We start from the raw sequence: 26,793 nt of genomic DNA, 5'->3' as shown, positions 1-26,793 counted from the left end.
AAACAAAGGGATTTGGGAAGTTTAAAGACACTCATGCAAAAAGTTGGCAGAGCCTGTGCAACAGCCTTAATTAACACTTCCTTGCCCGCAGCAGATAAAAATCTAAAAGACCACGAACTCAACCTCTTTCTTAGCCGATCTTTGAGGAAACTAAAGATCGCCACTTTGGACTTCCCAATTAGTGAAGGAAGCCCTAAATAGCGTCCCGTGTCCAGAGGATTAAAGACCTGAAGAGAGTTACAAACCTCATTATGCAGCTCCAGGCCGACATTCGGACTAAAGAAAATCCCAGATTTCTGCAGGTTGATAGCCTGGCCAGAGGCTACCTCATACTCAGATAGTATCATCCCCATTTTGATACACTCATCCATAGAAGCCCTGAAAAACAGGAAGCTGTCATCTGCAAAGAACAAATGTGTGATTGTTGGCGCACCCCTAGCGATGAGGCACCCGTGGAGGGAGCCCTCATCTGCCGCCCTTGTAATAAGTTTAGATAAGACTTCAGCACACAGTATAAATAAGTATGGCGACAAAGGATCGCCTTGTCTCAGGCCCCTACCAGGTGAAATCGGGCCCACAAATGTTCCATTAATTGACACAGAGTACTCCACGGTAGAAATGCACAACATGATCCATTCAATCCAAAGCCCAGGGAAGCCTAATTTTAGCATAACAAGCCTCAGGAAGGTCCAATCAACCCTATCATAGGCCTTGCTAATATCCAATTTTAAAGCCACCTCACCAATTCTGCCCCTGTTCTTCCTCTTCATAAAGTGTAATGACTCAAAGGCTACCATAATGCTATCAGAGATAGACCTACCAGGGACAAAAGCAGATTGGGTCTCAGATACCAAGAAAGGTAGCACAAGTTTGAGCCTATTAGCCAATACCTTGGCAATTAATTTGTAAAGCACATTGCAAATGGAGATAGGGCGAAAATCCTTCATGCACTCAGGCCTATCAATTTTAGGAATAAGGACAATTATTGTGTCATTTAGGTGCGGAGGGAATTCCTTACGATCCAGATAACCCTTACATGCATTGACAATCTCAGGACCAATGAGATCCCAAAAATGTTGGAAGAAGCCCGGGTTTAACCCATCAGTACGAGGGGATTTATCCGGATGCATTTGGAACATGGCAATCTTGAATTCTTCAAAAGTAAATGGAGAGCACAAATCAGCCTGCATTTCAGGAGAAACAAGAGGGACAAGGATATTCACGACATCATAGCAAGGGCTAGTAGGGCTAGCAAACAGATCAGAGAAATAGGCTTTGGCAATAGCCCCTATGTCAGATACTCCTTCCCATACTAGACCATCCGCATCCTTCAGGTGACGAATAGTGTTCCTCTGCTTTCTAGCTTTGACACAGGCATGGAAAAACTTAGTATTTTGGTCCCCCTCCTATAGCCAGAAATTCTTAGCCCTTTGTTGCCAATGTATAGCTTTAGTCTCAAGTAGGGAGTTCAATTCCCTTTTGGCCTGAAGAAATCTGTCCACATCCTCCGGAACACTGCTGTCCACAAGATTATCCAACTTCCTCTTACAACCCTCAATTCTCTTTCTAAACCTCATCTGATACTTCTTCCCCCATTGTTCCATATTGCTGGCACAGGCCGCCAGCTTTGCAGCGAGGTTATGACAGCTACTACTTAACCAGTAATTCCTCACCAGATCCTTGAACTCGGGATCTGTGAGCCACTCCTGTTCAAATCGAAAGTGACTACGCCTCACATTACTAACCGGGGTATCGAGCTTTAGTAGGATTGGTGCATGATCAGAGTAAGCTGAGACTAGTGTTCGAAGCCGATGATTTGGGAATCTGTCCACCCACGCACTAGTGACCATAGCCCTATCCAACCTCTCTCTGACCCACATTCTAGTACCCCGACTCCTCTCCCATGTGAATTGACTACCCTGTGTTGGGAGATCAATCAACAAATTCTCTTCCACTGCCTCCTGGAACCGGCGCATCAACCCTTGAGGGTATCCTGGCCCCCCAACCTTCTCTGAATCAGACAGAATACAATTAAAGTCCCCCATCACTAATAAAGGAAGGATCGAACAGGAACACAATTGAGTCAAGAGACTCCAAGACCACACATGATTGGCTCGGTTAGAATGGCCATAGAAGCCTACCAGCCTCCAATCCCCCTTCTCAGCATCATGCATCTGAACTTCAATATGGTGATCAGAGAAAGAAACCACCGAAGCCATGTCTGACTTCCTCCACAAAAGGGCAAGTCCCCCACTCCTACCTCTACAATCAACAGCAAAAGAACCTTCAAAACCGAACTTCCTCTTCAATCTATCAATACAAGGCTTAGTAACCAGAGTTTCAATCAGAAAGACCATATCCGGCTTACCTGTCTTAACAAGCTCGCCGAACGACCGAACTGCCCGGGCGTTCCCTAACCCCCGACAGTTCCAGCTTAGACAATTCATAATCCTCGGCGGGCCTGCTCCGCAGACCGCGCCGTTTCTGTGTCATTAGAAGAAGAAGAATCTACTTGGGTCGTAGAAACTGTCCCCTTCGGATTATTAAGAGACTGATCAGTCCTCTTCCCCTGCAGTTTATTCACAATAGCCTGAACAGAAATCGAATCCGGGCCTGCACGCCGACGCTTACGATCATCTGCCAGTTCAAGCCCCTCATCATCACTGTCCACAGCCATATTCACTATCTCCCCCTCCTGCACATGCTGTATACTTGGGCTCACTTTTCCTCCATCCATTTTACCCTTCAGCTTCTCTCCCATCTGTCCCGCTGGGATATTCTCCTTCCCTCCTTCCTTACCCCCACTCTGTTGCCCCACTTTTATGGCTTTAACTGTGTTCTCCATTATAGGCTCATTACCAGAATTGAAAGTAATAGCATGACTACCCGGCTCTCTCAGCCACTTCACACTCAACACGTCCCCGCCCCTGCGCACAGGGGCCTTCAACCAATCCCCCCACTCCCTAGTAATCTCCTCAGGATTCAAAGTGAAGATTTTATCACAAAATCTATCTGTATGCCCCAACAGCCCGCAAATATAGCAGAACGATCCCAGTCTCTCATATTTAAACGATATATAAGCCCATTCCTCCTTTCCTTTTCGGATTTTTTTCATTCTTTTCAACGGCTTCCTCACGTCAATTGAGACTCTTAATCTCATAAATTGTCTACGTAATCCGGTGTTATTATTGATGTCATAGGCCTGGAATTTACCAATAAAGTCTCCAATCTGTCTACCCACCCCCTCCGACATAGACCCAATAGGCAAATCATAAATCTGAACCCAGAAATCAGCAACATACAAGTCAACCAAGTCGGGTGATGGTTCATCTTTCCAGAGTGAAACCACTAACAGGTGATTATCAAAGGACCAAGGGCCCCCTTCCACTACACGGGCCAAATCAATTGCATGGTAAAATTCAAACACATATTTATTGTTAGAAAGCTCCGATATAGCCACTCCCCTGCCTGGTCTCCATATCGTGGCCATTCTAGCCTTCATGGCTACAGTATTAATAGTGCGATCAGTAAGGAACCTACCAATCAGAGTTAGCCCTCCATTTTTAGCGATAGGGTTGGATGATGGTCCACTGAGATCTAAGGCTTCCTCCTCCCCATCTGACAACGATAGGTTGCCTACGGCCCTTTCCATACCGGCCATAAATAACAAAATAGACTAGGGAAACAAATTTGGCAGACAACAGCCCAGCAACCAGAAGCACAACAGATAGCACAACAGAAAACACAACCTATACCACCACAGCCACACCCACAATTTCACCCAAAGAACCAATCCACCAGACACAACGAGTCAGATAAACCCAATAGAGCAACACATACAAGACTTCAAGCAGAGACAGCCAACAACCAGAGCAAACTTTCCAAGACACACACCAAAGCAAGCAGAGACAGCCAAAGCCAACACAGAAACAAAATGAGGACAGAAAGAACTAACCCGACTACCGAATCGGTAGTGAATGCAAGCCGAGGCTGAACCGAGAACATAACTCGCAGAATCCCCCAATCAGTGGAGCGGCGGCAAGAAACGGCAGAAATCCAAGGAAGCGGCGGCGGAATCAGAGAAGCAAAGACGCCTCAGACCCAGAGAAACAGAGAAGCGAAAGACTTCTCAAAACCAAAAGCCGCAAGAAACCTACGCACAAAAATCGGTGCGAACACAAACCGCTCACAGGCACTAGTGCAACGCCGGAGGGACAAACAACCTCCCACGACCACCGGCGGCGGAGAGAATGGCGAGATCGGCGTCGGACTCAGGAGGTCTCATCGGCGGTGAAACGGTTGGCGGAGAGAACAACGTTTTCGCGATTCACCAGGTGCAGGGAGACGAGAGCGGCGGTTTTCATTTTCTAAAGGAAGACAAATTCTAATTAACGCAATCCTAAATAAAAAAATACTCATTTAATAGTAATAATATGTACATTTTCATTAATTCTAAAAGATATATAGTTTAGAAATTTTTATGTTGAAGAAATTTCAAAGTTTTATTTTTGGAATATAAAGTTTATTAAATTATAAAATTTATTAAATCAAAGTTATTATTAAAATTTTGGGCTGGACCGGGTTGGGCCTGGGTTTTGAGACAAATCTCAAGCCCAACCTACTATGTATTCGGGCCTAAGCGGACTTGACCGGGCCGGGCCTATTACGAAACATATACGTCCAAACCCAGTCTTTGAAGAGCGGACTGGACGGGCCAATGGGCTTTTGAACAGGTCTAATTGTAACTAGGATTAAACCTCATGATCGAGTCGTGTTCGTATCGTGTCATTTTCAGATTCTCAGATTCGTGTTGAAAAGAGTAAACTCAAATCCAACCCAACCCAACCCAAAATCTTCTATATTACAATCATGTTAACTTGTTAGGGTAAGTGTCGATTTCGTGTCGTGTTTTCCGGTTGTTATGAATATATATTAATAATAACTTTTAAAAATATAACAAATATAGTACTATCTTTAAATATTTTATGTCATGTTTAGATTAGTATGTTAACACTAACCATCAAAAAGTCCGTTAATTTCATGTTAGGAGATCATGTAATGTGTTTATAACAATTTAGGAGGTTCGAATCATATTTCCAAATAATAGTTATAATTTTATTATTTTTATTAATAAAGTGACATGTACCAAAACAATAATTTTGAATATTCATGTCATTTCGTGTCGTTTTCGAGTTAGCACATCAACCTTCCCAACCCAAAAAATTGCGTGTCGGTTTCATGCCAATCCAAAAATGACATATTACCTACTAAGCTAAACCCAAACACTAAAATTATGTGTCGATTTCGTATCGTGTAATCGGATCGTGTGTACTTTTACCACCTCTAACTAGGACTATAAATGAGCGTAGCCATTCATAATCGGCTCAATAAAAAGCTCGGCTTGACTCTGCTCAATTTGTAAACAAGCCGCTCGTGAGCATGATTTACTGGCTCGGTTGGTAAACGAGTCGAAATAAGCAAGTTTAGGGAGCTGGTGAAACACTTGCAAAATTCAGAAAGTCAATCTACTATTTTGGACAAGTTCAGGGAGCTAGTAATGTATTAGGCCTTTATTTTTTTATTGGAGGTGGCACATCATATCAGATTTTGATGTATGCGCGTCAAGCATATAGGTCATGTTTGATAAATAGTTTTTTGAGGTAAAATTAGAGGTTTGAGTCAATTGAGAGGTTTTGACTAGTCAAACCTTTAATAGTAGTGTTTGGTGGAGAGATGTCGAAAGAATGATATAAAAAAAACTCATTTTCAAAAAACTAATTTTACGAGCTTTTCAATTAGTTTATTGTTCAATGTCTTGAATGACATTTTTACTCATAATTATACTTTTTAACCCCAAACAAATGATTTATCGTATCCTTATGGCCTAATGCATACCCAGCCCCCTAAAGTTGTCCGTTTTGTTCATTTAACCCTCTCACCTTACGGGACAACCCTTTAACCCCCTAAACTCCATAAAAATGGTATTTCTCACCCCCTTAACTTGTCCAAATTTGTCATTTTACTCCTTCTCAACTCATCGAATATCCTATTTACCCCCTTAACTCCATAAAAGTGGTATTTCTCACCACTTATGATCTTATTTACCCTCTTAATTTCATAAAAATGGTATTTCTTATCCCTTTATAGTAGTAAAAAAAGTTGAATGGAGAAAGAACGAATAAAAAATACAAATAACAAGAACATTAATATAAACAAGTTAAATACATTATATGTAGGGATAATGTACCGAAATGGGCCTATGATTTTTGGGGAAGTATCAATTTAAGTTCCACTTTTATGGAAAACATAAATATAGGTTTAACGTTTAAAAAAAGTTATCAATTTAGGCTTCGATAACGGATTGTAAGGGGTGAAAAATACCACTTTTATGGAGTTAAGGGGGTAAATAGAACATTCTATGAGTTGGGGGATAAATGGACAAGTTAAGGGAGTGAGAAATACCATTTTTATGGAGTTTGGGGGGTTAAAGGGTTGTCCCGTAAGGTGATGGGGTTAAATGAACAAAACGGACAACTTTAGGGGGCTGGATATGCATTAGGTCTATCCTTATTTGTCATTTATATAAATAATTATTAGCAATCAGCTAATTTTTATTAAACAAGTTTACACAATCTGCTAGTCCAGTCAGCTAGTTAAATCAGCTAACCAAAAAGATAATTAGCTAACAGCTAATGACCCTATTTGGTAAAGAGCTTTTTGGAGTAAAATTACAGATTTGAAACACTTTAGAGGTTTTGACTAGTCAAACTCTAATAATGGTGTTTGGTGAATAGAGGTTTGAAAGAACTTATTTGGTCTAAAAAGCTAATTTTGAAAAAAACTCATTTTAGAAAAATTTTCAATTAGTTTATTGTTCAATCTCTTTTTATGAACATTTTTACCCATAATTAATACTTTTTAATTCCAAATAAATACTTTATCATATCCTTATTTGTCATTTTACACAAACAGCTATTAGCAACAACTAAATTTTATCAAACAAGTTCACATATATATTCCGCTAATCAAATCAGCTAACCAAAAAAACCATCAGCTAACAGTCATCAGTCAAATAAACAATCGTATAATTTCTCTTATTGAGGTTGTAGAGAATGTGGGCCCAAAATTGAAAGGCAAAAAAAATTGCCTTCATTCCCATTGACACGAGCCTTCTCATCCTAATGCAAGTCACCTTCCTCTTATGTCGACTCCAAAGGAAGTTGTATCACTTTAGGCATTATCCAATGGCCTAATACACAAATAACTTCTGAACTTATCCAAATGTTGCAACTGTTTTCTCCAACTTTTAATTGTAACAACTTAACCTGAAAATTGTCTACATAATTCTAAATTAGAAATTTTTTTACCTCATATTTATAACAACTATAAAAACGTTTCCCCAAATTCGTATCACGCCAAAGATTTGATTATCACACTTTACGAATGTTGCAGCTTTTGTATTTCATGTGTTTCTTCAATTGCAGTCCATGTTAGCAATTTGAGGTTATATTTTATAATTGGACAAGTTTGAGAGGTTATGTTTTACAATTAGACAAGTTTAAAGGGTAAATTGTTACAATTGAAAGTTTGGAAGGCAATTGTAACATTTGGACAAGTTCAGGAGGATATTTGTGTATTATGTCTTATCCAATACGTATCTTGTTCTATCTTTATAACGAAATCCAAAACACTTATCAAATTAGATTATGTTTTCCAAATTGAAAGCAATTTCTGGTTTTTTCCTTCTATTTTAAGTGTTTATTCAGTTGATATAGCCTCTAGATTTGATTTTTTCTTTTTTCACAATTGGAAGAATATTTTCCAGACATTGTTTCCTCCACTTCTTAATTAATTGTTGTACTATGTATTTATTCTCTCCTTTTTTTTTTTTCTAATCATCCTTCTTTGTCTCGTTTTTTATTTTCTTATTTTAAGGGTACCATAATGGGAAAATTACACAGAAATTTATCTTTTAAAAACTATTTACAACTATATCAAGTTACAATTTTGGATTATATCAGACTAATAAAATCAGTACTTTTAATATATTTTAAGGATTAGAATTTATAAATTATAAGTCTATAATATATTTTCTAGGGTTTATGATTTATGAATTAGAGTCTAATTTTTTTAAATTATGATGTAAAATCATAATGTATGGAGAATAATGGCATATTAAGAATTAAGTTTGGTGATATAACTTAGTTGTAATTTTGTATTTAATTATGATATTCATGTATTTGACCCTACCATAATACCCAGGGGCAGCCCTGGGCCTAGGCTCGGGGTGCGCCGCCCTAGGACCTAGGGCTGGAGGGGGACCCAAAAAAAATTCACAGTTATAAATAAATACTTTATGTTGTAAATCAGCTAGTTTTTGACCCGTGCGATGCACGGATTCATCTTAATATATAAATATTAACAAAAATATAATTTAATAATTACAATTATTGATATAAAAGTGCTATATAAATTAAATATTATTATTTTATTTTCACATTTAATTTAAATAATCTTTTTATAGATAAATATAATAATATAATTAAAATTAATATATTATATATTATATTATATTTTTTATCAGTAAAAAATAATGAAGTGACACCTCAGCTCAATCGTTACTGTTTTATATTATATATAGATATCCAGAGAATTAGAGAGATTTTAGGAATTAATTTAAATTATGTAGAACTCTTAGATATAATACGGATAAAATAATCTTTTTATAAATAAATATAATTATATAACTAAAGTTAATATATTATATTATATTTTTTATCAGTAAAAAAGGAGGAAGTGACACCTCAGCTCCATCGTTACTGTTTTATATTATATATAGATATATAGATATGCAGAGAATTAGAGACATTTCAGGGATTAATTTAATTGTGTAGAACTTTTAGATATAGATATGCAGAGAATTAGAGAGATTTTAGGGATTGATTTAAATTTTGTATAACTCTTAGATATAGTATATAAATTAAATATTATTATTTTATTTTCACATTTAATTTAAATAATCTTTTTATAGATAAATATAATAATATAATTAAAATTAATATATTATATATTATATTATATTTTTTATCAGTAAAAAATAATGAAGTGACACCTCAGCTCCATCGTTACTGTTTTATATTATATATAGATAGATATGTAGAGAATTAGAGAGATTTTAGGGATTAATTTAAATTCTGTAGAACTCTTAGATATAGTACGGATAAAATAATCTTTTTATAAATAAATATAACTAAAGTTAATATATTATATTTTATATTATATTTTTTATCAGTAAAAAATGAGGAAGTGACACATCAGCTCCATCGTTACTGTTTGATATTATATATAATATGCAGAGAATTAGAGAGATTTTAGGGATTAATTTAAATTCTGTAGAACTCTTAGATATAGTATGGATAAAATAATCTTTTTATAAATAAATATAATAATATAACTAAAGTTAATATATTATATTTTTTATCAGTAAAAAATGAGAAAGTGACACCTCAGCTCCATCGTTACTGTTTTATATTATATATAGATTCAAAGTAGTATAATGGTATTACCTTGTTCTCGAACTAAAGAGGGCATTCGATTCCCACTTTTGTAATTTTTTTAATATATAAATTATATATATATTTAACCATTACTTTGTTTTTAAAAAATAAATACATAAAGTATATTATTATTATTATTATTATTTAACTTATACAAATAAATACGTAGGAGAAACCATTATTTGTATGTGAGTTATGGAGGAAATCTTCCCTCCAAAAAACTCCTATAACATTTTACGTTATGTAGAATATTCATACAGAACATTTTTGTAGGAGAAAGTGTAGTTGTTTCCTATATTTCCTACCAGAACCTTAAATTGTAAATTTTATATTAATGGGACCCTTACTGCTTATTTTGTCTAGGGCCCCTAAATTATCAGGACCGGTCATAATAATACCGATTCGTCAATTTTGGTGGCTGAATATATAATTTTACAGTAAATATGGTTTCAATTTTAAGGTTACAACTATAATGGTTTCCTTAACATCACTCCTACTTATATTATCAAAAAAAAAAAAACATCACTCCTACTTTGATTCACTACTTTGTTTAGTGGTTATAAACTGCTGCATTTTCAAAATGATCTTCTATAAGAACCTTGTAGTTTAAATTCCTTTATATTAAAATTGAGCATATTAAATGAGATTGGAAAATGAATTGAATTCTAACAGGAAAATTCAATTGTTTTTGTTTGTTTTTTGCATACTTTCTTCCAAAAAAAAAATATCTTTTTGTATGATAAATATTAAAATATCTTTTTCTTTTTTTTTTGATAAAAAAATATCTTATTCTTGCCAGACCACAATAATGGCAAAACTGAACCTCAACCTTATTATTAATCCGCCTAATACATCACCAACTCCCTGAATTTATTCATAATAGTAGATTGGCTCCCTAAACTTTACAAATGTTTTACCAGCTCCTTAAACTTGCTTATTTCGTATCACCAGCTCCCTAAACTTCTTTATTCCATAACAACTAAATACAAAAATCATAATACTAACTCGGATTAAGATGCAAAAATATCCCTAACATTTTGGGTCATGAGTAATTTTAACTCTAACGTCTAAAATGGTGCGATTTTACTCCTAACATTAGTAGTCAATAGTAAATTTATAAATTTTGTGAATTTTTTAAATTTTTTGTCCAATTCGTACAAAAGCCAGTATATTTTTTATTTTTTTCACATCTCAACATATATTTGTGATTTGTTACTGATAAAATGACGCACGTGTGAAATGTAGATGACAAGATTCATGATCGAGAAGACAGTTTAATAAATTATTTCTCAAATTAACCCAATTTATCAATGTTAGGGATAAAGTTGCTCTTGCCTTCCAACGTTAGGAATAAAATTGCACCATTTTAGACGTTAGGGGTAAAATTACTATTGACCACGTTAGGAATATTTTTGCACCTTAATCCGAGTTAGTATTATGATTTTTGTATTTAGTTGTTACAGAATAAGCAAGTTTAGGGAACGGATGAAACACTTGTAAAGTTCAAGGAACCAATCTACTATTAAGCCCAATTAATAATGATTATAGTTTCAGAATAAATCGCCTAGTCAACTTTAACAGCATTTTCCCATAGGACATACAAATTAAAACCTGTAAGAAACAAAGAGGGTTACAGAAAAAACCGAATTGAAAGTAAGAGCGGAAATCGAACTGTGCCGTGGCGGAGGCCACTGCCTTGAAAGCGATTTCGGCAGACGGAGGTGCAATCTGTAACTCCGGTCGCTCCCCAAGGTTAACACAGAAAAGCTTCGAACCTGTGCACTCAAGGTCGAAGATTGTAGAACAGCAAAAGTGTATTTTTTATTTGCCCAGAAAACGATTGAGAGAAAATACTATGTTTCCAAAGCTGGAAACTGGTTGTATTTATAGCCTTCAGAAATATGAACGTTAGAACGTTCATATACACGTTAGAAGGTGGAGTAAGACTAGGAGAAAAATAAGGTTCAGTTTTGACTGAATAAAAAGTTGAAGAAAAATTCAAAGAAGTTAAAACGGATAAAAAGAAAAATAAAATTCGGGCCCAGTCCAGTCGGGACGGGCGTCGCGCGAACGAACGAACGAGCGAGCGCGCGCGTGTGGTATATTTGCCAAAACCCACTTAACACAATTTAAAGGCTTCTAAAGCCCAACTCTATATATACCCACTCAAACATTTGCAAGTTTCCAATGTGGGATTGTGAAAGTGCTTTTGAAAGCAAAGTCTTTAAAGACAACTATACCCCCCACTTCAAATCCATTTTATTCAATCACCAAAAGCCATTTATTCTAACAATCCCCCACAAATGGCTTTATAAAAAAACATTTTAAAAATAGTGTAAAGAAAAATGATTTTCAGGGCAAATAAAAGAAGTAGGATAAGGTTATGTAGAACTTAAGTATCAATGTCTTTCGATTGAATTGATAAGTAGTGAGATGAGGCAACAGGGTGACGTTTTAGAAGTGAATTGCTCTTGAACTTCTAAAACCTCATCTGAGACCCCCACAACACGTAAATAACCTTAAAAACTTTTGCTGTTCCGCGATAGTACATTAGAACGCTTTTGAAGGCCATGCGTACACCTTAGGTCTCATGAGTGCTCTAGAAAGACTGCCTGAGTCTTTCATAGAAGGCGGCCCACCTCCACACTCAAGTAGGTGATCTCGAAATGAGATCATTACGAGTTTCTCATAACTCAACCTTCAAAACACATCCATCAAGTCCATGATCATGAACCACCTCTTAATCGGGCTATGGATTACACACGCACTATTATTTGCCATAGGAATGGGAGTAGTATAGTGCACAACAAGGACAATATGGCTTTGTTTTGACCACGAATGGTGTCCACCATATTTCCTTTATTCAACAGGCTTTAGTCCCATTCCCCTCGACGACTCAAGTACAACTCTTCTAGGTAACCCTTTGGTAAAAGGATCTGCTAGATTCTTTTCCGATCTCACATAGTCTAGGGCAATTACTCCATTCTTCAAGAGTTGTTTCAAAATTCCATGTCTAATGCGAATAGGTCTTCTCTTTCCATTGTAGACACTATTCTTTGCAGTACCAATGGCTACCTGTGAATCACAATGCATCGAAATGGGTGCAGAAGAATTCCCCCACAACGGAACATCTGCTACTAGAGCTCTCAACCATTCTGCTTCTTGACTAGCCAGTTCAAGGGCTATAAATTCAGATTCCATGGTTGATCGAGCAATACAGGTTTGCTTAGATGATTTCCAAGATACTGCACCACCACCTAAAACAAAAACATACCCACTGGTGGAACTCACCTTATCATTGTTAGATACCCAATTTGCATCAGTATATCCTTCTAAAACAGCAGGAAATTTAGTAAAGTGCAAACAATAATTCATGGTACCTCTTAAGTATTTCAATAAGCGATGAAGTGCACTCCAGTGTTCATTATTTGGACAGTGAGTATATCTACTCAATCTACTAACAGCATAGGCTATGTCTGGTCTGGTGTGATTCATTAGGAACATTACACTGCCTATGATCCTAGCATATTCCTCTTGGGAGATACTATTTCCTCCATTATTACATGTTAAATTTACACTAGGATCATAAGGAGTTCTAGCTGGAACTACATCAAAACTGTTAAACTTTTTCAACAGTTTTCAACATAATGTGATTGTCCTAATGAGAACCCATTTTCTGTCTTAGTAATTTTGATGTCGAGAATTACATCCGCTTCTCCCATGTCTTTCATGTCAAAGTGAGAAGAGAGAAAGGATTTTGTGTCATTAACCATATCTAGGCTTGTCCCTAAGATAAGCATGTCGTCCACATATAGGCATATAATCACATAATTCGAATCACAAGACTTAGAATAGACACATGTATCTGATCCATTAACCATATACCCATTGGAAAGTAAAACATTGTTAAATTTTTCATACCATTGCTTGGGTGCTTGTTTCAACCCATAGAGTGATTTTTTCAATTTGCACACTTTGTCCTCGTGTCCAGGTATGACGTGTCCTTCTGGTTGCTGTACATAGATCTCCTCTTCTAAATCCCCATTTAGAAAAGCCGTCTTTACATCCATTTGATGTATCACCAAGTTATGAATTGCTGCAATTGCAATAAGAACTCTAATAGTAGAGATTTTAGTAACAGGAGAATAAGTATCAAAATAGTCAATTCCTTTCTTTTGACTATAACCCACTACAACCAATCTAGCCTTAAATTTTTCAATGGATCCATCAGGCCTCAATTTTCGTTTAAATATCCATTTACACCTTATCGGTCTAGAGCCTTTTGGCAGATCAACTAATTCCCATATATGGTTGGCCATAATGGAATCTATTTCACTCTTAATAGCTTCTTTCCAAAAATCAGCATCTATGGAAGTAACAGCTTCTTTATATGTTTTTGGGTCTTCTTCTATTAGGTAGGCAGACATAATTTCATCAGTAATGTTATCTGGGTTTTCTAATAGAAACGCTGAAATGAAATCTGGTCCAAAGCTGTTTTCTATTCTTCTTCTTTTACTTCTCCTAGGTTCTAAAGCAACATCATTTTCATTCTCATCCTGAGGTAGAGATGAAGCATGCACAGTTGGAGTAGGAATAGGTAATGAAGTAGAAGCACTAGTTGCATCACACTGTTTGTCTTTCCTTAGGGGAAAGGTGTTTTCAAAGAACACTACATCTCTAGATTCACAAATGTTATAGTCGTTCAGATTCATGAACCTATAAGCAGCACTATTTGAGGCATAACCAATGAAAACACAATCAAAGGCCTTGGGTCCTATGTTTGGTTTTTTAAAGGATGGAAAAGCAACTTTAGCAAGACAACCCCAAACTCTCAAAAAATTCAAATTGGGTGCAAACCCCTTCCACAATTCATAAGGAGTTTTATCTAATTTTTTATGAGGAACCCTATTCAGAATATAACATGCAGATAAGACAGCTTCCCCCCACATGTTATCAGATAACCCAGAACTAATTAACATGGCATTCATCATCTCTTTGAGAGTTCTATTTTTCCTTTCAGCTATACCGTTTTGTTGAGGTGTATACGGTGCACTAGTCTCATGTACAATCCCATTATTCTCACAAAAGGACTTAAGGAAAAAGGTTCCATACTCTCCTCCCCTATCGGACCTAAGCCTTTTTATTTTCTTATCTAATTGATTCTCTACCTCTGATTTAAATTTAATAAACATATGCTCAGCCTCATCTTTTGATTTTAATAAATATACTTTGGTATATCTAGAGAAGTCATCAACAAAAGTAATGTAATATCTTTTGCCACCTTTGCTAACAGAGTTTTTAAAATCAGCCAAATCAGAGTGAATTAAACCAAGCAGTTCTGTACTTCTACTCTCAACAGGTAAGAAAGGTTTCTTTGCAAATTTTGCTTCCACACATATAGAACATTTGGAATTAATTTCAGAGTTAGTGACATTTATAACATGCATATTTCCCAATTTTTTAATGGAAGCAAAATTTACATGTCCTAATCTACCATGCCACAAATTAATGGATTCACTCAAGTAAACAGAAGCAGATGTAGTTGCATTAATTCCAACAGAATTCACATGGACATTGTTCAAAATAAAGAGGCCATCAGCTAGGTACCCTTTTCCCACAAAAGTCCCATTCCTAGTGAGAATAACCTTATCAGCCTCAAAAATAATTTTTAAACCAGCCTTATTTAGCAAGCTACCAGAAATAAGATTCCTACGAAGAGCAGGCACATACAGCACATTATTTAAAGACAAGCTTTTTCCAGAAGTTAACTTAATTAAAATTGTTCTTTTACCGACAACACCAGCAGTAGTGGTGTTTCCCATGTAGACGCATTCCCCATCGGCAGCGTCCTCAAAGTGATTAAACAGGTCCTTGTTTGAGCATAAGTGCCTTGTAGCTCCAGTATCTAGAACCCAGTCCGTTTTGTTTTCCACCAAATTGGCTTCAACCACAACAGCAGCAATAATTTCTTCATTTTCCACCAAATTGGATTGTGGAGCAGCTCTGTTGTTTGGATTATGATTGGTGTTCTGTTGGTTCTTCCTTTGGTAGCACTGAAATGCCTTGTGGCCAGGTTTACCACACACAAAGCATTCCACTACTTTCCTCTTCTGAATTCTTCCATTCTTCTTAAAAGGCTTGTTTTGGTTTGAGCCTTTTTGAAATTTGGTTGAAGGTCCTTTGTTCCTGTCTTTTAGTACCACAGCAGATTCAACAATATTAGCATTAATTGAAACAGACTTAGAGGAAAGTTATTTATCTTTCATACGATTTGCTTCTTCAGTTCTCATGTGGCTGACTAGCTCCTGGAGACTAAAGTCTTTTTTCTTATGTTTCAGATGGTTTCTGAAATCACTCCAGGAGGGTGAAAATTTTTCCAGGAGGACATTAGCTTGCAGTAGATCAGACATTGTCATGCCTTCACCCAGAACTTCAGCAACTAGATTCTCATATTCATGAATCTGGTCAATGATTGGTTTTTCATCAACCATTTGATAATTGAGCCATCTTCCAACCACGTATTTACGTTTACCTGCATCATCAGACCCGTATTTTTCTTTGAGGGTATCCCAAATTTCATTGGCAGACTTTTTGTTGACAAAAATATCGAACAGTGGGTTCGACATATGATTTAGGAGATGACCCCTAACTGTTTTGTTGTCTTTTTCGTATTTTGCAGAACGAGTGTCGTACTGCTGAACAATTAGAGACATGGCAGGAGCATTTGGGTCAGAGGGTGGATCCTGGACGACAACATAGTCCAGTTCGAGCTGTTCAAAGAAAATCAGAATTTTCTGCGACCATCTTTTGTAATTAAGACCGTCCAGAGGTTCAAGTTTGGAGAGGTCAACCATCTTTTGTAATTAAGACCGTCCAGAGGTTCAAGTTTGGAAAGGTCAGGAAGGGATTTCGCAATTAAAGCAGACATGATTGCGAAACAGAAATTCGCTTTCAAATTGTAAGAAACAAAGAGGGTTACAGAAAAAACCGAATTGAAAGTAAGAGCGGAAATCGAACTGTGCCGTGGCGGAGGCCACTGCCTTGAAAGCGATTTCGGCAGACGGAGGTGCAATCTGTAACTCCGGTCGCTCCCCAAGGTTAACACAGAAAAGCTTCGAACATGTGCACTCAAGGTCGAAGATTGTAGAACAGCAAAAGTGTATTTTTTATTTGCCCAGAAAACGATCGAGAGAAAATACTATATTTCCAAAGCTGGAAACTGGTTGTATTTATAGCCTTCAGAAATATGAACGTTAGAACGTTCATATACACATTAGAAGGTGGAGTAAGACTAAGAGAAAAATAAGGTTCAGTTTTGACTGAATAAAAAGTTGAAGTAAAATTCAAAGAAGTTAAAACGGATAAAAAGAAAAATAAAATTCGGGCCCAGTCGGGACGGGCAGGCGTCGCGCGAACGAGCGAGCGCATGTGGTATATTTGCCAAAACTCACTTAACACAATTTAAAGGCTTCTAAAGCCCAACTCTATATATACCCACTCAAACATTTGCAAGTTTCCAATGTGGGATTGTGAAAGTGCTTTTGAAATCAAAGTCTTTAAAGACAACTATACCCCCCACTTTAAATCCATTTTATTCAATCACCAAAAGCCATTTATTCTAACAAAACCAACCATAATTTTTTTTTCGCAAACTTTAGCAATTATAGCTTTATGCATGATGATAATATTTTAGTATCTCGTACAAGTTTTCCTGTGATATTGAGCTGTCATTTGTGTATTGTGTAGTGACACTGTAAAAATACCTCTTCAGTTGCGTCTACCTTATAAAACTTCTACTTTTGGGGCAAAATTTATGCGAACAAGTCAATACCATAGTTGCCTACTGCTACTGCTTTCACAAGTAGAAGTTAACCATGAACATAGATTGGCATAATCAGCCCATAAAAGCTCTTCAAAATTGAAGCATTTAAGCGTTAAAGCGACAACCATGTGCATGAATCCAAGTTTTGATAATAGTCTCAAGCACCATGATCCAACTTATTATTAAGCAACAGGTGAAACCACATAAGGAGTAAAGTAACAAAAAACACAACATATTTACAGGCTCTTGGCTTCCTGATCCTTCAAACCAGACTCTTCAGCTCATTTTCCCTAGTGTTGTTTGTCATCATCATCGTTTAGTAACCTCCTTGTATGTATGCATTCAAGCGGTCCAACTCCTCCCTGTGCTCAGTCACCACTGCACGCACAACATCTCCAATCGACACCATGCCAATCATGTCCTTATCGTGGACGACTGGAATGTGCCTAATACGCTTATCTGCAAACCATTACAACTTCCGGGTCAAAACACTCCATTTATGAAGTTATCACGGAAAATCAGTGAGCTACGGATAAAAAGTATTTATTACCGGTCATCAATTGCATTGCTTGAAGAACTTTTGTCTTAGGAGTGACTGTGATAAGCTTGTTCTGCAACCACCGCATAATTAAAAATCAATATGTATGCTTAGATATGGAAGCCGAAGTACTGCTACGTTACATAGCCAAAAAAATAGTATTATACCTCTTCAGTCATGATGTCCCCAACCTTTGTTGACTTGGATGATCTTCCCTGCACTATGATCTTCCTCAGGTAATCTATATTCAAAAAAAAAACAGAGTTATAATAGCTTGTGGAATGATATTTTCTGCAGTAGTCAAAATAATCACCTATAAAACAAATTGACAAAAATGAAGCAGCCTTCTATTATTGGGTTTGGGGATATCCAAAATCCTATAGCAGGACTTAAATAGAGAAAGGTTATTCAAAAATAGATTAAGAGTATCATTTTCACTTTTAAATGTTTTGGGAATCATCAGTGGCAATTCCTGGGTTCGTATATACTGTTTCCAAGAGAAAACGAAACTTGTTGTTAGTTTATCACAACTGTCAGACTGAATTTGTGAAGAGGTTAAGAGCCAAAATTCAAAGCTAGCCAGATCAGATAAAGGGTCAATTTGACCCTCCAACTTTGTTTGCAAGATCAATTTGTCACCAAACGAATTTTGGGTATCAATTTAGTACACAACTTAGCATTTTTGGTTGCAAAAGTCAAAAGCAACACCTGTAAACAAATATTTGTGGTTTCTAGAAACAAATTCTGATGATGACACTTGTTATTTTAAATTAATTTGACCAAAAATAATAATAAACTTAAGGTCCAAAATGACAAAGTTCATTTTGAGTCAAATTGACCTGCAAGACAACTTGAAGAGCCAAATTGATACTCTACCCTAGTAGATCAAACTGCCAATTCTTCCATAATTGCATCTAAAACAATGATGTGACATCATATCCAGCTGCAGCAAATTGGGACAATTTAAATAAAGAATAAAAACTTATTTAGCAACTCTTGAAGGTGTTTCCAGGCAATGATAATCCCTTGATTGACTTCCAAATGGATTATCAACATCCGATAATTTGGCACAAGCTGTAGATTTTTTTTTTTTAAATATATGATAGAAAAAATAATGAACCATCAGTACTAGATTCTACTGCAGGGTAAATTAAACCCATGGCCACTGAACTTCAAAACATAACATAAAAACCACTTAACTTTACACTAAATTACATCCATGGGACCATGGCCACTATTACCATTGACCATGTATTATGACCTTTTGACTTCTTTTTTTAACCTGTAATTCCCCTCTCCTCAAAAGAATAAAAGAGGAGAGAGGAATTACAAGTGAAAAAAGAGAAATCAAAGGTCACAATACATGGTCAACTGTGATAGTGGCCATGGATGTAATTTAGTGTAAAGTTCAGTGGCTTTTATGTTACATTTTAAATTTTATGTTACATTTTAAAGTTAAGTGGCCATACCACGAAACCGAACAAAGTTCAGTGGCCATACCCTTCTACTGCAGCATTGGAAAATACCATTAACAAAAGACTGTATAGTCATTTCACATAGTTTTAATCTCAGAAACAGTTCCAGAGGAACAATCAATAACAGTTCAACCATAGTCGAAATCTAACAATAGCATGAACCCATCCAACAAACTGCAGATAAAACTATGAGATATATAATATACTACAACTGCATGTCTGCATTCATAACCAAATTTTAAGGACAACACGAAGAGCATAGAAAAGTCTTTAAGACAGGATAATTCTGAACTCAAAATCTTTGGCAAAAACAAATAGCCCCTGTACTTGAATTTTGGTGCATTTAGCACCTATATTTGGCACAATTTTTCATTTAGACCCCTCTGCTTCAAACTTGGGTAAATTTATCCCCATGTACTTTAAGTTTTTTGCAAACTATGACCCTTGATTGCAGTTTAGAAGTATACAAAGTGTTGCAAAACTGAAGGACACAGCTTGACTTACATGCCTTTCAACAGCTCATAGAAATACACAAAGTGCAAGGACCAAATTTTATCTTTTGCTGAAATTTTTATATTTTCTTCAACCTTTTCAAAGCAAGTAGGCCACTATTCAAATACCTCTCTCAGTGATAATTCCTGCAAGTGATTTCTGCTCCTGCTCTCCAGGTTTGACGACCATCAAGGCTCCAACATTGTGCTGAGTCATCTGCGAACAAACTGAGTTCATTAAAATCTCGAAAAAAAAAAACAGAGTGGGGCCATGCTAAATCTTTCAATCAAAGAAAGCAAAAACATGAGCAATAACGTAATTAAAAGCATATACACATACCGACTGGACAGCATCATAAACAGTGTCCTCAGTGGTGCACCAAAGCCAAGAGCCATCAGCATTTTTCCCTTTGGCCTTCAGAATATCTGAGATAGTAGTGCTTTCAAAGCTTTGCTCATCCATACGGGCAGATGAGACCGATTCAAACCGTGAAAAAACCAGTGGCCTTAGTACTGGACTCACAACACGGACTCGTTGCAAAACTGCGCTTTTGATAAGGTTTCCATGGCACAAAAATGCATTAACCGCCCCTTGCATTTTTCCTAAAAAAAACAATAGATCCATCACCCATCCTAAATCACACAGTAAATGCTCAAACTATCTGCATCAATATCACAATACCTCTTCCATTCCTATATATTTACACAACTATTTTGAGTCAGAGAAATTTCAGAAAATTTGAAGAAATAGCTCAAAGGAAAACAAAATTCATTATAAGAATAGCAGGCGAGAATTAAAAAAATAATGAAATAAATCCTCAAATCAATAACATCATCAGGCTCAGATAAGGAAAAAACAACACAAAAAAGGTAAAGTAAAGAGATCTGATGACCTTATAAACAGCAAAAGCACAAAAAGGAAAATCAAAATCATACATCTACGAAGAAATCACAAATTAGAAAACATAAAATGAAAATACCTGATCCGAATAAGCAAAGCGCAAAGTAAGGGGAGATCGGGAAGAAGAGGATAAATAAAGAAAAGAGAAACCCTAGAGTGATGATGTTATAGTGGAACAGATACTGATATAGCAAGTGGTGAATATGTCTGCTATTTTTGCAAACTTGCTGATGTTTGTCCACTTTTTCTGTTTGGATAAACACGAAAAGGTACTATTTGGATTAAAATAATATTAGGAAACTATTTATATAATTAATTTAATTTACCAATTATATCTTAACACCACCGTCACGTTATTATATTGACAGCTTTCGAGCACTTGACACGTGTACTTATCCTCTTAACATTATTGTAAGAATTAAGGGGTTAAATGCACCGTTGGTTACCGAATGTAATGATTGTCTCAAACTGGCCACTCAACTTCAATTTATCCTAATAAAATCACTCAACTTTGACTTTTATCTCAATTAGGTCATTCTGATGATTTCAATAGTGAAAATGCATCCGGATGATGTCAAGACTGACACGTTAGCATGAGTTAACTCAGAATTCTGATCGAAACAACATGTGACGCCCCCGTGTTGGTTATTTTTATGTGGCTTAATACATCATTTGCTCTATAAACTTGTCCAACAAACTTGATTGGCCTCTAAACTTTCAAAGTGTCTCGATAGTCTATCGACTTGTATAAAATATTCAGTTAGTTCTTTAAATTTACGTAAAATGTAAACAATTGATCATTCGGTCGTAAAAAAACTAAGTTAAATACAAAATATATATTCCACGCATCTTAGAATTTTATTACATAATTAAAAAGTAGATTAAAAATGAAGTTATTACTTGCTCAATTATAAAATTTATCTTCTCTAATATTAGAACCGTATACCCCGATCTATGTCGTTTTACTTTTTTTTCAAAACACGTGTAATACATCTTCCGCATTTAACTTACTTTTTCTGCAACAGAATGATCAATTGATTATATTTTGCGCAAGTTGAAGAGACTAATTCAATATTTTATACAAGTTGAGGGTGCTATCAGAACACTTTAAAAGTTCAGAGGCCAATCAAGTTTTTTGAACAAGTTCAGGGACAAATGATGTATTAAGCTTTTTATGTTATAAACGCATTTTATTTTATTTTCATAAAAATGACCGACATATAGCTGTCAGGTGGCGCATACGTAGATGACATGTTTTGTTTCGGTCAAAAATATGAGTGACTCATGCTGATGTGTCACTCATATTATCATTCTAGTCCTTTTTTAATTACTAAAATCATTGCAATGGTCTAATTGAGACAAACTCAAAATTGAGAACAAATTGAAATTGAGTGATCATTTTGAGATTATCATATAAGTTTAGTGACTAATGATCCATTTTACCCAATATTTAAGGGTCAAAATGGCCCTTAAGTTGACTTTCATCATCAATTTACCCCAAATTGAAATTTAGATATCACTTCGGTCTTTAAGTTGGTAAAAATGGACAAATTAGTTGAAAACAATCATTTTTAATATTTGTCAAAATTTAAGCTAATTTGTAAAGTTTTGCCAACTTCAAAACTGAATTCATACTTAAACTTTGGTTTGAGTTAAATATTGAAATATTAAAGCAATTTAAGTTTATATTTTCTGATATGGTATCAAACAAATGGGTCCGGACACTTAAAAAAAGACTCAATGACCGAATCCAGTATTTGGGTTTAATCCAAGAGGCTCATGTCAAATGAGCACATGAAAGCTCATATGTAGAAAATCCTCTATAGGGAGCTGCCTAAACGGACACATGGACCAATAATTGTTCTGGATTCCAAGACACGCTCCTAGTTCCCATCAAATGTGGAATGTTATTAAGAGAATGAGTTCGAAGCCAATAAGAGATTGTCACGCATAAAAGTATATAACATGTTGTTCAGTTACATAATTACCTATAAATGCCTTGAAATCAGAGCCTCAGATACATCATTTTCCATACAATATCTTATAATCATTTGTTTTTAAGTTATTCTGTACTTTTCAGTATTACACTGACTTAGACATCGGAGAGGGTTGTCGGATCCCTGACTGTTTACTACTGTCATCGGAAGCAGTTTGAAGAGTACATTCAACATAAAGGACATCACTTCCTAACATTGTTAACACTAAATTTTACCGTCTAAAAATGACTTTTGGATAACTCAAAATGTAATGTCCAAAAATTAAAATTATTCAGAACTACATAACAATATTTGTTATTTTTTCAAAATCACTATTTTCAAAGCTCTTTCTTTCTCTTAACCAAACAATATATAAATTATTTTTAAAACAAAATAATTGAAGAGTTAAAATTGTTTATAATAATATAAATTTTTGGAATTTTCTATTTTCAAGCTATCAATAATCATTTTGAGACGTTAATTGAAATTCAGTGATTATAATGTTAGAAAATGTAAAACTAAGTGATTTTTATATTACATTTTTAAGTTTAGTGGTCAGATTATGAAAAGTATTAAAGTTTAATGGTCATGCGAATAATTTGCCTAAAATATAATGGTCCACCTCTGAAGAATTTACAGGTGGCCAGTTCCAATAAAAGTTTACAGGATATTAGGTTGGTCCTTTACCCGTGATATTCATTGTTGCACATGATTATTTTATTATTCATCAAATATTCGAATTAGAAAAAAAAAACAAATTGAAAGCAAAAATACTAATTAGAATTTGGTTATAAATGAAATAAAAATTTCAGAGGTATATTTTGAAAAGATTATTAAAAAACCCACCAAAAAATCAAGGTTTATTAAAAAAAAATAGAAATAAAAGCATAGGAAAAGTAATACTTTTTTTTAGGCTTAATACATCATTTGCCCTCTGAACTTGTCCAAAAAGCTTGATTGGCCCCCTGAACTTTCAAAGCGTCATGACAGCCCCCTGAACTTGCAAAAAATGTTTAGTTAGTCCCCTGAACTTGCGTAAAATGTAATCATTTGATCACTCAGTCGCAAAAAAGTAAGTTAAATGCGGAATATATATTGTACGAGTCTTAAAATGTTATTACTTAATTAAAAATTAAATTAAAAATGAAGTTATTACTTGCTCAACTATACAACTTGTCTTCTCTAATATTAGAATTGCATACCTCGATTTTGGTCGTTTTATTTTTTTTAAGACTCGTACAATACATCTTCCGCATTTAACTTACTTTTTTACGACCGAGTGATCAAATGATTACATTTTACGCAAGTTCAGGGGGCTAACTGAATATTTTTTACAAGTTCAGGGGGCTATCGGGACGCTTCGAAAGTTCAGGGGGCCAATCAAGCTTTTTGGACAAGTTCAGGGGGCAAATGATGTATTAAGCCTTTTTTTTATTAAAGGCGGGGGAAGGGACCGGCTTTCAGGACATCTCAGCTATGCTGGCATCTCCAGAGCCCCGGTCCAAAAGCCCGAATGAATAAATAAATAAATAAAAACTGAAAGAATACAAAGGATTCCGCCAATAAGGCGTTAAGAGAACCGATAATTGACTCTACCTATCGAGTCGGCTAAGACTAGACTATTACAAAAAGATGGGATTTCACCCCACCACGTATTTGAGTGTCCGAGTCTTGCGTGATTGGCCAGTGAGTTGGCGACACAGTTACCCTCTCGCATAATGTGAGAAACCACAAATCTCAAACCAGCAATAAGCATTTGACACTTATTCCAATCCTCTTGAAGAGTCCATGGGACCGCCTACAACGGGTTCCGGAATAACAAGACGACATAGATGGAATCACTTTCTAACCAGACATTACGCCAGCCACGAGAAGCTGCCAAATTGATTGCCGTGATTGCAGCTCGCAGCTCCGCCAAATGCACCAGCAGATCAGTAGCAGTAACAGCAAAGCCGCCCAGAACCTGACCAAATTCGTTCCTGAAAACCCCGCCACAGCCTGCGGAAGTGTCTGAAACCGAGGCGTCGCAGTTGGCTTTTACCCAGCCCGTCGGTGGTGCTATCCAACGTATAGCAATCATCCTCGGAGCACGCGTGTAGCGCGGGAGAATGCTCAGATTATTCAGAATTCCTAATTCCACAGCAGAGTTCCATACATTACCAATACGGAAGTGGTCGGACCTTGAAATGTTACTCCAAAGCAGCATTAATGCTCGATGAATGTTGGGAGTGTTGTCGTTAAATATGCAATCATTACGAAGATACCAGATTACCCAGGTCAAGTGAATAATCGCACTCGTCCACAGTACCTTAATTTGAGAACTGAACGTTTGCTTCGATGCCCACCTAATCAAATCCTTGTATGAGCCATCAACATTCAAGCGTCTCCCGAACAGCGAAGATACGCTCAGCCAAAGCGCTTTGACAAACTCACAATCGACTAGAATGTGCTGCAATGTCTCCAAATTCTTTTCACAAAAGCAACACCGAGAAACAATGATGATACCCCGATTCTGTATCATGTCATGAGTTGGGAGATAGCCCCAGAACGCCCTCCAGGCACAGAACGAGTGAGCCGGTGGTATGAATTTACACCAGATAAATCGAAAGACTGGTTCTGAGGGTTCTTCTAATCCCAGCCATCTGTAGAAAAGCTTTTTACCCCTTTGTCCGCCGGCTTCCACACGCACTGATCCGTTGTGATAATCCGGCCAACCCGCTCAATTGCAGCCATAATCTCCTCCGGAAATTGATTTAAATTCTCCCAGCGATTGTCGGTTAAGAAATCATCCACCCTGTGAGTCAGCTCTCGTTGAGAAGCAAGCGGAATATCCAGCATATTTGCTACGGTTGGGTTTATCCATTCCGCTGTCCAGAAACTGAGATTAGACGTTTCCCCAATAAACCACTTACTATGATCCCTTAAAAGCAAGTATGCTGCTTTCAGTGAGTGCCATATTGTCGACATTGCTACCTGAGCTTTTGGGATGCCCGCCGGACAGAGGAACCGCGAGCGCAATAGGTCCAGCTAGTAAGAATTCTCTACAACCAACCCCCAAGCCAGATTACCCAACAAAGCAGTATTAAACCTATCCAGTTCTTTGATACCAAGCCCACCAGATTGCAATGGCTTCTGACAGATAGACCACGATACTGTTACAATTTTCCGCGAGAGTATGCTCCCACTCCAGACAAAATTCCGCATCTGAGAAGATAGTCTTTTCAAAAGCCCCCGCGGCCACTTATAAACCGAAAATGAGTGTGTAAGTGAACCTGTGATCACTGAATTAACCAGTGTAAGCCACCCAGCCATAGAGAGAGAGGCTCCCATCCAATTAGCAAATTTAGCTGATATCTGATCACACAATGCCTCCAAATGCCCACGCTTTGGCGCTCCTCGGAATAATGGAACCCCCAAATAACGGAATGGGAGAGAGCCAATTCTGATACCCGTGACAGATGCAAGCCGCGAGCGACGTTGCACGGAGATGTAATCGCCGAAGTAGGACTCCGATTTCTGCCAATTAACAATTTGACCTGATAACCCACCATAATTTATGAAAATTTCACCAAGAGCCCTGGCGTTTGCAAGCGTGGCTCTACAGAATATGATAACATCGTCTGCATAAAGCAGGTGCGTATGAAAGAGATAATCCCTTGAGTATTGCATAGGCGAGAGCTGGCCATCCGACACTGAGCGTGAAAGAAGCCGACTAAGGTAGTCCTCCGCTATTCCAAACAGAATGGGGGATAGCGAGTCACCCTGTCGAACCCCCCGAGAACAAGCAAAGTTGCCCCTTGGGCCCTGAGAAGTCATAATGGATATTCTGGAAGACGACAATAAATTTAGAAGATAATCCCTGAACTTCAATGAAAACCCAAATGATTCTAAAACCTCAAGCAAGAAATTCCAGTCGAGCGTGTCAAACGCTTTCTTGATGTCAACCTTGAACGCCATATTCCCTCCAAAGCATCGCTTATTAATACAATTCACTCCTTCAGACGCAACTACAATGCACTGCTGTACTTTGTGC

General features: G+C 36.6%; 1 protein-coding gene across 1 annotated transcript; it reads right to left on the bottom strand.

Annotated features, from left to right (window-relative positions):
* Positions 1–17,419: 17,419 nt before the first annotated feature.
* LOC136235948 (CBS domain-containing protein CBSX3, mitochondrial) lies at positions 17,420–21,041 on the bottom strand. Its single transcript, XM_066026054.1, has 6 exons — positions 20,864–21,041; positions 20,224–20,486; positions 20,013–20,100; positions 18,085–18,158; positions 17,930–17,990; positions 17,420–17,838 (listed from the first exon to the last, which is right to left on the bottom strand). Exons 2-6 carry the CDS (start codon positions 20,479–20,481, stop codon positions 17,696–17,698), a joined length of 624 nt encoding a protein of 207 aa, XP_065882126.1. The 5' UTR covers positions 20,482–20,486; positions 20,864–21,041; the 3' UTR covers positions 17,420–17,695.
* Positions 21,042–26,793: the final 5,752 nt, after the last annotated feature.

The sequence above is a fragment of the Euphorbia lathyris genome, chromosome 7 (assembly GCF_963576675.1).
Source record: "Euphorbia lathyris chromosome 7, ddEupLath1.1, whole genome shotgun sequence".
Lineage (NCBI taxonomy): Eukaryota > Viridiplantae > Streptophyta > Magnoliopsida > Malpighiales > Euphorbiaceae > Euphorbia > Euphorbia lathyris.
Note: the sequence above shows the minus strand (reverse complement) of the source record. Positions and strands in the feature narration are given on the sequence as shown.